The 14,004-nt window shown below is 29.9% G+C and overlaps 1 protein-coding gene across 7 annotated transcripts in view; it reads left to right on the plus strand.

Annotated features, from left to right (window-relative positions):
• The window catches only part of LOC143048109 (dystrophin-like), a 207,346-nt gene that overhangs the window by 34,928 nt on the left and 158,414 nt on the right, over positions 1-14,004 (plus strand). For 6 of the 7 annotated variants that reach the window (XM_076221562.1, XM_076221566.1, XM_076221561.1 and 3 more), the window contains exons 6-10: positions 2,905-2,997; positions 3,999-4,090; positions 4,607-4,687; positions 6,268-6,383; positions 9,734-9,921. In XM_076221562.1, coding sequence (XP_076077677.1) covers positions 2,905-2,997; positions 3,999-4,090; positions 4,607-4,687; positions 6,268-6,383; positions 9,734-9,921 — 570 coding nt within the window. Of the gene's footprint in view, positions 1-2,904; positions 2,998-3,998; positions 4,091-4,606; positions 4,688-6,267; positions 6,384-9,733; positions 9,922-13,465; positions 13,740-14,004 lie in introns of those variants that run through there. The other variant, XM_076221565.1, reaches the window with a different exon arrangement.

A 14,004-nucleotide genomic window follows, 5' to 3' on the forward strand; every position in this document is an offset into this window, starting at 1 on the left:
TAATTGAAGAGAAGTACTTTGGGATGAATTTTATAGGAAATCTTGTATTATTTTATGTCTACACAAGATCAGATATATCAACAATGAGAATTGTATTTGTTATAAAATTGAAAATTCATTATCTCTCTCGGTAGGGGTTCTTACTTCTATCATTTGTTTTAGATTTATTGATTTACAATACAGATACAGATAAATCGAGAGTAAATAATTAAATGTGCCTTTTAGATATTTTTGGACTTAAGATAAAATATTATGTTATAAAACTGTACTCTTTATTTGATACTATCTCCTTTTAAGAAATGTTTAAGTTTTAATTTTAATCTTTTTGGATGATAGTGCAATTTTGTCTGACACAATTCACTTTTGATAGTTTTACCGACAGATGATCTTTCCCGTATTTTTAAGGCCTAGGTTTGAAAGTGGACATCTGCTTTTTAATGTGGGAAAAATGATTGAGAATTTAGTCTCTGGATTATAAAGAGTAGGCCGAAATTCTTGCAGTTCACCTGCACAAGGTCTTCACTTGAAACTTAACATTTTTTTTTTGAAATTTTATTAGTATTTACAATCTTCTTGGATATTTCAAATCTATATTGATTTTTTTTTTTTTTTAACATGAAAAAATTATGATAATACATTTTACAGCATTTGGCTTTTTATTCACCTTAACATGTAATGCTAGCACTTATTATTTCAAAGGATAAGTTCACTAATGGCACAAAATGGCCTACAATATCAACTTTATCATAAAACATCAAAAAGGTCTCAATTTGTTTCGTAAATGGGTCTATTTCAAAAGTATAAATGCTAAATATATCAGTTCTTTTCATAAGACTACAAGATATTCGCCAAAGTAAGCCCACTTTGGACATTTTGTCAAAATATGATGATTTTGTGCATTTTTTAGACCTAAAAGCTTTTGAAACACCTTGGCCGCCACCTATGATCCAGAATGAGTTGTAACCAAAAGATTCCAATTTTGATATAGATTTCATCAATATAAAAACTTTTTGGATCGTAGATGGAGGCCAAGGTTAATTATGCCAAAAACAATTAAAATTATGGACAAAAAGTACAAAAATTGACCTTTTAATACAAATTATGCTCATTTAAGGGGTCATTGCTCCATAAATAGTAAAGGAAAGTGCCAGAAAAAATATTTTTGTCTTAGTAGTATTATCACAAGTATTTCTATGTGACATTTGTAATTTTTTGCCCAAATTTAAAAAACATAAAAAAAATCAGGGCCAATTTTAACCCTTCGTGAACCTTCTCCTTTAAACAACAGACAAATAATGTGAATTTTGTACATTTTGTAGCAAAGTTTTGCAACCAAAAAAAAATGCATCGTTTTTTTTATATTTATTTTTAAGCCTGATGTATTGTTGGTACACAACATAACAAATATATGTTCAGTCATATTGTCTCTTGTTATAAACATATGCATAAATGGAGATATTGGGTATAGACTTCATCAACATGTAATATTATCAGTGTAGATAAAACACTAAGATAATTGAATCTTAAATAGCAAACAGGTCATTTTATATTTAACCGATTTTGTTTAAGTAAATGACATGAATTTTTGACAATGCTTATTGTAACCACACGGAAAGGTAAATGTCCTGCAAGTACTTATCATAGGAGACGTTAGATTGAAATTTGTCACTGATGTTTGTGTGTCAAACTTCTTAGGTGTCCTGGTTTACCCTTGTAAACATGCAAATGAAGCGACCTAGTTTGTTGACCAAATTTCAGTGATATATATGTATATATTTATATGCATACCAGCATATAGTAATTTAACAAGTTCTTTGAATGTAAAGTTTACACCTAGTATTCGGTGGCAGATTTGTAAATTTAGGCTAATTGACTCAAGCAACACTTATGATACATGTACTATGTCATTAGTATCAAATAAAAAAAATGTCTTAAATTAGATCTCCCATATGCACTAATTATGACTGATGGTAAACCATTATAATTTAAATTTTATAACTTCTTTTTAAGAAAAAATTGAAAGAAAAGACAAATAAAACATTAAACAAGGGAACATTGAGTTTTTAGTAACTGTCCATCTATCAAACTTATAAGTACTATAAAGCCAACATGTCTTGACAGATTTTGATAACTTTTTAATGAGAGGTTTATATTTGCAATATACAAATAAAGTTTTAAGTGGTGCCAATAGAATATTGTTACTGGAGTCAGGCATCTTGAAAGATCAATTGTGTGAAAAATTATCTTGTTAACCGTCTCAGGACTACATTTCTTGATGGATTGTTAGATAAACCAAAGTCATGTGGGTCCCCCAAATATAAAACATTTATTTGTCTTCTTTGTTAAATTAAGATATGCATATTTTTGTGTTCTATTTAACACCTTATAAATATATAACCTATTTATGAAGCAGTTATCAGGTGTTTTATTTTTAATACAATAATTGAATTATACCTTACAATTCATCCCCTGATCAGTTTCAGTGGCGGATCCAGCCATTTTAAAAAGGGGGGGTTCCCAACCCAGAGTAAAGGGGGGTTCCAACTATATGCTCCCATTCAAATGCATTGATCAGCCAAAAAAAAGGGGGGTTCCAACCCCCGGACCCCCCCCTTGGATCCGCTACTGAGTTTATAAGTGTATAATAATATGTATTTGTGTTGGGTGAAGATAGTTGAGTCATAAAGAGAAGATATAGTACATACAAACACATACTGTACTTTGCTTTATGCTATTGCCAATATTGGTGCAAATGAAAGGCTATCATATTTGACAATATTTTTTTGACAGCAGTCTCAAAAAGTTTATTCCCAACAGTAAATAATGAATTAACCTTTTGCAGTATTGAATGAAAATTTGAGCATACATAAATTATCCAGTATTTTCATTTTTGTTTCATTTTAGATTAAGTTAGTTAACATCAGTAGTAATGATATAGTAGATGGGAACCAGAAATTGACTCTTGGTTTGGTATGGAGTATCATCTTACATTGGCAGGTTAGTATAGTTGGATGTTTGGGAAAGGAGAGGAATACAATGTACCAAGATTATAACAGAATATGGATTTCCAACATCATGCAGTAAAGAGAATTCTTTAAATAATGCAATATAGTGACCTTAAAATGTTAGTATTTTATAGAATAAGAAATGTGATATGAGTGCCAATGAGACAACTCTCCATCCTAGTCACATTTTGTAAAAGAAAAACCATTATAGCTCAAAGTAAGGTCTTCAACATGGAGCATTGGTTCACACCAAACAGCAAGCTATAAACCTTAATATCTCTTTTTATTCCACTGCATGTTGATTTTGATAGTGAAATCAGCATTTGATTGGTTGAAACTATCACATGTGACGTCGAACAAAACTTCATATTCCCCTCTGAACATCATATTCCCCTCTGAACATCATATTCCCCTCTGTAGATCGGGACCTCGTAGTATGACGTTACGCAAGGTTAATGTGCATACCGTTTTGAAAGTCGTTTAATTAAAATAGCGTTAGATAAGTTATTACCGTGTTTAAATTTATTCAAGCGTTAAAATAAAAAGACTATTAGTTTACCTTTGATCCGTACTGTTTATGCCGTGTTTAGCTATTTAAACAAGCAGATAAGAAAACAAACGTATACATATTAATATAGTATATTCAGTAAGTAAACGAAGCATAGGCAGTGGAATAAAACATTCATTTCCCTTTGCTTCGAGAGATATGAAGATTTGTTCACCCTCGAAAAATCACATTTCCCTCGGGCAAAGCCCTCGTGAAATATGAATATTCTTGGGTGAACAAATCTTCATATCTCCCTCAGGAACGGGAAATAAATGTATAATACTCACCTAGGCAATATTGTTACAAAGATCAATAAAAGGTTGTGGCCGTGAATTTGCCAAAAGTACTAATAGTAGTGTTAAACAAAACAAATTATCAATCAATCTTTTTATTCATTTATTTTTGTTTTTTCTAGAATCTTAAACTAACAAACTTTATATTTTTAGGTGAAGGATGTAATGAAAGATTTAATGGAGGACTTACGACAAACAAATCTAGAGAAAACCTTGTTAAACTGGTGTCGACAGACTACAGAGAGGTGCGTTGTTTATGAATAAGAGAAATCAGCTTTTTTATTACTTGTTCTTATTTTGTTCCTATTTTTTTCTATAGCATTAGATACAGTTATTTAATCATGTGTGATACTGTAAAACAACTTATCTTTCGCAGATACTTTATTTCGCGTTATACCAATTCTAGTCCATTTGGCGGCTTTTAATATTCACGATTTCTTATTTATTTGATGTAGATTACTAAAGATTTACTTATTCACAATGATTTATATTTGCTTTGTTTTTCTCCTTGCGAAAATAAGTTGGTTTACAATATACTGAAATTTTTTTAACTCAAGAATCCCATTATATTTTGGTTCAAGAAAAAATGATTGAGTTATCTCCCCTAGAATATGTTCCATATTTTTTTCAATCTCAGATATCAAGGCTGTAGATATTAGACATACTGCACTTTTTAACTTTAAGATTTTTTAATTCAAGAAAAAATATTTGAGTTATCTCCCCTAGAATACAAGTGTTCATTTTTTTTTTTTTAATTTCAGGTATCATGATGTAGATATTAGAAACTTTACAAATAGTTGGAGAGATGGACTTGGATTTAATGCCCTCTTGCATCACTTTAGGTAAAAATACATGGTATTAAGAGTTCCACTATACATTTATGTGTATATTTGCATTGTGTAGGTTGATGTTCATTGTTGGTCAAATTTTAAAACAAAAGAATTTTTTAACACTAAATAATTGAAGTTTATGTCATAATATTTTTATATTATCATAAATATAAGTTAAAAGTATGGGTAATAGAGCTATATTTCAAGCTACAGGTTTATGTTAAATTATATTAAAAAATGTTTTTGTGTGAATAGAAAAAAACCTAGATGATATAATTTTAAAACAAAATAAGCAAAGAAAGGTCTTATAGTGTCCTTAACAGGCTATTATTTGAACTTGGAATTATTTTTAATTATGGAATTTGCATAATTTCTTGTGTTGAAATTTTTTAATGAATTCCATGTTTATTTGCAATGATTTGGTATTATGATCTTTTGAGCGGTTAATAACACTTTCCATACAATGTATTTTGGTTAGATAGTGTTGTGCGCGGCACAGTACATTCTATTGAAAATATACTATTTTCTTTGTAATAGAAAGTGTTGTGCGCAGCACAGAACATTTCAGTACAGAATAAGCATGGAATTTATTATAAATTTCAATAACAAGAAATCAAGCAAATTCCATAATTAAAAATAATTCCAAGTTCAAATAATAGCCTGTTCCTTGTAGAAATACAATGAAATTTGGATCACTGGACTTATTTTCTTGCCCTCAAACAAAATAGGTAGATGTTTGTTATAAAATTATATTATTTGACTTCTCTCCCTAATATCGGCAAACTAAAATAAGTGCAATCCAACAAAAATAGTGTGTATTTAAAAAGAAAAACAGTTGTAATAACAAGATAAACAACATGATTTTAGGCATTTAAAGGTAAATTGCATTCTGGTCTCAAAATTTTTACTTTCAATTGAAAGTCTAGAATGTTTCTACTATTTTATAATCCAAGATTGTACAAGACCCTTGATCTACCTCAAAATTAAGTTGTAAATACCTGTAGTAAAACTTAGATCTTCTGCATAAAATTCAGTCATAATCAATAAAGCTGGCTAGACATTTCAGCTTTTGCACTCATGTTTATCAAAAATTTAATAATGGTATTTTAGGATATGCAAGTGCTAGTTAGATAATTTTAAACTGTGAAGTAATTGAACAAATATTTACAGATATTGACTAAATAATCAAAGTATGACATGTTATGTGGCTAAAACATGCTTTTTCTGAAAAGCTTGTCATCTGAAATACTACAATATAGTAGTCATACAGAACTTTGAAAAACCAAAAATATAAAACTTGAGAGTACAAAATAGAATTTGAAAAGTAAAAACTTAAATGATGTATTTCTTGTTTTATATTTTGACCTAGTAGATTTTTGGAATATTTGAAACACAGACCTTTAGTATTTTTTGGGGCCCTTCATAGCTTGCTGCTTGGTGTGAGCCAAGGCTACATGTTGAAGACCGTACTTTGAACTAAAACGGTTTACTTTGGATGGAGAGTTGTCATTGGCACTCATACAGTTCTTATATCTCTTTAGTTGAACGAATCTGTAAAGTATTCAATTTAATGATATAATGGCTTTTTTCAGACCAGACTTATTTATTTATGAGGATGTGTTGAACATGGACAACGAGACAAGACTTAACCATGCTTTCAATGTGGCTGAGAAATCACTGGAAATTGATAGACTGTTGGATGCTGAAGGTAATAATCATATTGCTCTATAAAAACAAAAACATATTTATACAGTTTTACCAAACATATTCATACCATATATTTCAGTCATCAAAACTATGTATGGGAATATATTGTGTTATATCTCACTGAGTGGGGATCAAGTGATGCTGGTCAGCAAATAATACAATTCTATGACATCTTTACTAGTACCTTTCAGCCTAATTTCTTTGAACCACTATAAAATTATGTTTATTATTTTGGATTTCTTAAAAAGAAATAAAACTGAATGCCTATGAAATTCTGAATGAAAAAAGTCAGTGAAATTTAAGTTAATTTTAACTAGAATATATAAAAGGACAAAATTTGCAAAACAACTGAGCGTTTCAGTTTTAAAAAGATATATATATAGATATATAAATCTGTTTAAAAAAATATTTTATCTTGAATGAATTGAATCAGAAAGGAAAAATTTCATATGAAGTTAATTCTTTATATTTTTTTTTTTTCAAAATTAAAGCCTATTGGAATACTTAAACTTAGAAATAAAACTTCATTTACAATGATTGATAAAAATTAGTTTAACCAAAATGTTCTACTAATAATATTTATGAAAGTGTTATTTGAATAAAAGCAGTTTTATATCCTTTTTTTGTCTTTCATTTGAAGGTATTCATGTTCAAATCCAGATAACTTAGCATTCAAAGATTTGTCATGAATTCGTTCCTTTATTTGACCTTCAGACATCTATAAATAACTATCATTTGCATTTTCCAATCAGCATTAAATACATGTAAAATATCTAGAATAAATTTCTGGAATTGAAATACACCTCGTTTTTTTATGTTTTTAATGGAAATCACACATGAAATAGTAATTACACAGGTAAAGGAATTCCATTATTTATTTTGATGAGACAGGTTTTCATTAAAAAGTTATCTCAATGTAGAAGGAGTTGCCCACTCGCCAGGAATAAAAGAAAAGGCTTCCAACAAATAAAAGTTATTTTATTGCTATCAGACATGTATTTGATGCTGGAAATTATAACCGCATTTCTAAGAAATGTTACAATAAATACATGCAATTAATTACACTGAATCTATGTAAATTCTTTGGAAAGTCATCAGCTTTGATCTTTGGCAAAAAGCAAAATCAATTTTTGTGTATATATCCATGAGACCATAGGAAGATAATTAGGCTTATTCCAAAAAGTTTGACAAATTACTATAAGACAATAATAAAGAGCACCAAAAACGAGAAAGAGCTTGGCAGATAAAGCAGGCAGTCCTCATAGAGATTCTACTGGAAGGAATTTTTAACCGTCGTTCTAACTTCTCTTCAAAATTCATCAAAAAACGATGGAAATGAAATTATAATAATGTATCATGTAAAATGTGCAAGGATCAAAAGTAATAAAATAACATAGAGAAGATTTATAGACAAAACAACTTTAAATTTTTTCCCCAAAACATTATCTAGTTAAAGAAAGTACATGGGTATATTAAAGAAGTGGGGCTAAAGTCTCAACATAATACATATTTTAGATTTACCATGAACTCAAAACAGTGAAGAAGCACTTCAAAAATGAGTTAAATAAGTTGTTTGATAAAGCCATTATAGCCATTATACAAAGTAAGAGTAATTTTCCTTCCATTCACCATGGTTACATACAATATCTGTTGATTGACACATTCATCTTCAAGAATAGATGTTGATTTTCTGGGTCTGTTTTATAGGTTAATGGCAGAAAACACAGTTTTGATAACATATTAATTACAAAATGACAATCACAACTATTTGTTTGAAATAACTATGTTAATTATGTCATGAGTATAAGACATTAACCTGAATTTAGAGGTAAAATGCCGATATATTTAAAGGTTAATTGACAGAAAAGTAATTTTGACCTAATTTATAACAATATGATAATAGATTAATATTTGTTTGAAATGCCCCTGGTGGGTTTATATAGTTATCAATATATTGAATTGTTTGTAAAAGTAAAGATTTAACATCACAATCCTTTTAGGAAAATAGAATCAACAGTTTTGGGGTTTAGATCAATGACAGTTATGATGCTCTCATGATGGGCTTTTCATGTTTTAGAATTGTAAGATATAGATTAATAGTCTTAAAATGTTTGTTTTAAAGTCATTGTATTGAACTAATGAAATAACACTACACTTATCTATTAAAAAGGTGAATCTCCTCTCCTTTTGAAAATTATATAAAAAAAAATGATACACACTTTTGTGTTGCCACTTTGTTACATAGTCCTTTAATTTTGGAAATTTTGATTGATTGTTGTACATTTAGAGGTTTGGCCTGCTATAAAACCTGTTTAAACCTACCATATAAGTTTATAAGTGCCCGTACCAAAGTCAATTGACCTGTTATATGCCCTTGACCTTAGTACAACAGTCCAGTGGTCAAGCTGAATGTTTCAGGATAAAGCATGCTACTCAGTAATACATGATAGGGCAATAATAATAGGTTCATGAAATGCTTGCATAAAAGGTTGGTTATTATTGTGAAGCTCAAAAATCTTACACTATAAGATAAAACATATATTGTATGTATACGAATTATATGTACATAAAAATGTAAAACTAGCAAATTGCATTTGACCTGTAAGTGTAAAGTTTGCTTGAGAGTTTTTGCCCTTAAAAATGTTCCAATTTTCAGCTGATGGGTTTAATATTTCAGTGTTCTCTACCTTTATTCCATACTATTCATAGAAATTATTTCTTTCCAAAAATGTACAAATTTAGACATTCTAAATGATTAATTCATTCGGATTAATGGCATTACTATATATTGTTCAATGAGGGTAGTAATGCCCTTTAACATCAGGTGTCAAACCGTCATTTTTGGCTACCGTTAGCATCAAATTGGTTAAAATTTAACCATGAATCGTCTAAATATACACTTATCTTGATTCGTCAGAGGTCTCAAATAATTATCATTACCGTCATTTTTGGAAAAAAAATAATGTGATTTGTCAAAATCAGTATATGTTGTTATCGTCTAGAAGAAAGTGTACATTTCATCCTCAAACACCAAAAATCACCGTTAACCTCATTTGGCAAGAATTTTTACTGTTATTCGTCATGATTGTACCCCCATATGACCCTCTTCAATGAGGACTTGGTTTCTATGTGCAATGCCATATTTTCTCTGGCTGAAGTTCTAATTATTCCAATGATATTTTTCAGTAATAGTATTATTAGAAATTGATATGGTAAAATTCTGCAGTAACAGTGTAGCAAATTACAAATTGCATGTGTTAAGAAAAAGGAGATCGAAGACTTTTTTTTTGTCATAAATAAAAGTACCAAAAAAAATAAGAATTGTGATTTTAATTTTTGTAATTTTTTCAGATGTGAATGTAGATAACCCAGATAAAAAGTCAGTTATGATGTACTTGATGTGTTTCTTCCAAGTTTTGCCACATTCAAACATATCAGAAACATGTGATATAGAGTTACCTCCACCTACACCACAATCTGCCTTAATACCAACACCAACTGAAAAATTCCATTTTGCTGAACATGTCAAGAAATCAGAGGTAAATATGTTATGTATTTTATTAATTTGCCATTCCTATGTTTTGATATCAGGATAGAAGAACTAGAAAAGTTTGGAGTATTGTTGAATGCAATAGTTATTGCACAAACAGTTTCACAGGGCAGAATAGGAAGCACTTCAATCTGTAGATAGAAGGGATACAAATCTTACTATAGTGACACAAAACTTTGCATATCAAGTAGAATATGTTTATATCATGGACTAGTTGACTGCATGAAAGGAGTAAAAAGCTAGTGTTGTGCACAAAATGGAAACCTTAGATTATATGACAATGAAACCACAACTTATTCAATGCCCTTTCATATTGCTAGACTCTGAGTCTGTATTCCATTGATAATCTAGGCATCAAAACATTTTATTATGGCGGCTCGTGCTATATAGTTTTACCCTTGACCTTTATTCTGTCATTCTGTCGTTCTGCATTTCGTCATCAAGTCTAATTACAACACTACAGTTGACCTAATTTACTAAAGTTGTGTCATGACTTTATGTCAAGGTCATCACACTAATATTAAGGTTAAGTATTTCAATGGTTTGAGCCACCTCAAACTTCATATTGGGCTTACTTAATCTTCAATGGGAGGGGTTATTATTTTATTATTTAATGGCTGGTCAGTTCTATTTTTGTCAAATGTTCATTCATAAGGAGCCAGGGAAGGCAAGGTGGGCAAAAAAAAACTGTAATATTTGCAGTTGGAGTTAATCATTGCACTTAAAGAGATAATAAAACAATGAACCATCCTATCAGTTCTCATGTAGACATCCTAAAATAAGCTCATTCAAAATAAACATTATTTATATTCTATTGCATAAACATTTTAACAAATTGAGTTTTAATTATAGACAAACCAAAATAAAATCTGATAACAATTCACCGAAATGAAAACAATGAAAAATGTATATATTTTATTATTGTGATGTATATGTAAAAACAAATAGGTAATAAATGTGCAATAAAGACATACATGATTATTTAAGTATACATGATATCTTTATGTAGGAGACATTTATTATTATTGCTATTAATGAAAATATTATGTTTGGTTGCCAACATGTCGATATTGAAAGTTAGATACATAAGAGAAAGAAAACAAATGTATTTTTGATGTTTATGATTTTTGGCAATAACCAACAAAAGGATGTAGCCGTAAACACAGCTTATCTATAGAACAAAACTGGCTTAGGTTAGGTTTATTTTACTTTGGAATATTGAGAAGGGCCGAGTGGCCGAGTGGTCGTAGTAGTCAAACTACTATATGCCCTAGTCAGTCAACACTGTGGTTGTGTCAATTGGAATCCAGCATGGGGAAGGTGCACCTGACTCCAATCTTAATTGACTAGGATTGTCAGTTTTCCTAACGAAGGTCTTGTTCCTCCACCAATAAAAATTGACTTCCACAAATAGCTCAAAAGTATTGAAAGTGTGGTTAACACCATTTAATCAACAATTTAAGTATTGAGTTCATATTTACTCCTCAAATACTTACATGGTTTGAAGATGAAGAAAAAAGCATAACTGTTCTTTGAATCTGTGATCATTGTTTATATTATATGCCCTGACGTATCATTTGTTATATTATAAATTGAAATTTACATGGGATGGTTGTCTCATTTACTGTATGGGATTTTCTTGTAAATTATAGTGATGTTGTCTCACACTTTGTTGCCATGCTCAAACATAGTTAAATCACTGAAATATCTTTCACAGATTTTTAAAAGCAGTTTGCATTAACAATGTCATTGTGTAAATAAGATACACCCAATAATCCTTATGCTCATCCTGACCATGCATGAAATATTTGCCACCGGACATTAGGCAACTAAAATCAATCAATGTATTGCACCCACTGGTGTTTCTTTTACATGAAGAATTACTGGTCATTGTTGTCTTATGCTTAGGAAACAATTGTCAGCGCTTTTTCCCTGTCAAACTTACCTAGTAGATTTAATGTCATTTTGCTCCAGTCCTGAATATATGCATGAATGGAAATTTTGCAAAATTACATAATGCAAGCAACAAATGATAAATGGCTGACCCATGTTAAGAGAGAGCCGTATCTCTCGCACGTAATAGTCACCCTTGTTGATTTTGAAAAAGAGTTGGCTAATGCCGCTACAAGACAGCACCCGCAAAGTGGAGAGGGATTAATGTAAGTTGCTATAACTAGTTTCCCAATCAACTATGTTTAAACTAACCAACAATCTATCATGCCATGAGGGTATGAAAATAAGGAGATGTGTAAAGCTGCTAATTTGACAATTCAAAACATGTGGATGTAAGCAACTATAGATAATTGTATTGCCTTCAATAATGAGAAAAGTGCACAAAGTTCTTGTATGGCATTGCATCTGCCATATATGTTAGTGTGCTGCACATGCTTTGGTTGACTTCCAGTTGTATTATCTCCATTATATAAATGTCAGTGGGTGAAGCAACTTCTATTTATAACCTAACTCAAAACATTTATATGGAACAAAAATGGAAAAATTTAACGAGTTTAAAAAAATTTAATGTTATATTTGGAAAGGCTATCTAATTTGCTGGTAAATTTTTAATTAGATATATTTACAAGCATAAATTGAAATGAATTCTAAAAAAGATAAATGATTTAAACTTTATAATCAGTGGACATATAAGGATAGGCTATTAGTTTGAAGGAAGTTTTTTTGAGGATCAATTACATAATACAATTTATTGAAGTGGCTATTTTTGTATCCTGAATTATCAGTTTTACAAAATTAGCTTTATTTCCAGTGGGTCTATCACCACATGGTATAGCTTGATTATATTTTAACAATAACATTCTTTGACTTGGTCCTTGTTGCTCTTTTATAAGTTATATCTTATCTATATTCAAGTGTAGGGCCTTGAATGGATATGAAGAAAAGAAACAATGTTTACATAAATAGGCCCATTGTTCCTGATCATACCTTGGTGTTAGGCGTGGGAGAAAGGGTAGTCCAGGGATCACCTGTAGTACGTTACTAGATCAGACCTATAGTATGGGTGCGTTATCAGTGATCAAACTGTTAATGTAAACAATACCAATGATTAAAACCCATGATTCCGACATTTTTACACATTTTATACACCGAAAATCTGGAACACAAAAAGTTTTTAAAAAAATGCAATTAAAATAAATATTTTTTTTTAGCCAAAAAAATATAGCAAAAAAAATATTAAATGAATAAATAAATATAGCAATAATTTTTTATCAGATATATGTAACGAGATAATTGTTATATGTCCTCATTTAGATAGTAAAGAAAAGACGGAAATGCTTGAATGAATAATTTTACTATAATAAGTATTGTGTGAAAAAAAGACACTAATATGTTATGTCAACACAATGTAATAATCTACCTATGATTGAATAATTGTGTCGCCTAATTTTCGGTAATAATGGTCACACTGTTACCTGTCTCACCTGTATAACTTCTGATATGTAAACATCGACCATTCATGTGTCTATCAGCTGGGCACTTAATCGTACCTTCGTTTCTCAGGAATGGTGGATAGCCATTATTTATAAATACATACATAAGATATCAATATTGAATATTTTTGGAGTTAACAATAACTTTGCTAAGTTCTTCATGTTGCTATGCCTCATTTAGATTGGGGCAAGATGAATTTGGATTTCCTACTTGTGTGTATTGCTGTTTTTTTGTAAATAACAATGTGTAAAACAAATGTGTGATATTAATTAACCTAAATCCTTAGACTTGAAGGATTTACCGATATTTTCTACATTTTTCGGGAGAAATAGGGAGTTGAATATTTATATACAATTACAGGTAGGTCTAGAGATAATTAAGTTTACCAATGTTATCTGGAGATATTTAGCTTCATTTAATGTACTGCTGCTACCAAGCAACCAAATGTTTTAAATAAATGCAGAGAGAAAAGTGAAAAAATATGAAAATAGAAAGTTATGATAATGCAGCACTAATAAAAAAAAATTCCATCAAAATTCTTCGAATGTCATATTTAAGCTTTCATGTCTAAAGAGGAACAATGTGCAAGTAATTCTGTCAAAATTGTGATAAATGAAATATTCAT

The sequence above is a fragment of the Mytilus galloprovincialis genome, chromosome 10 (assembly GCF_965363235.1).
Source record: "Mytilus galloprovincialis chromosome 10, xbMytGall1.hap1.1, whole genome shotgun sequence".
In the NCBI taxonomy this organism is placed as follows: Eukaryota; Metazoa; Mollusca; class Bivalvia; order Mytilida; family Mytilidae; genus Mytilus; species Mytilus galloprovincialis.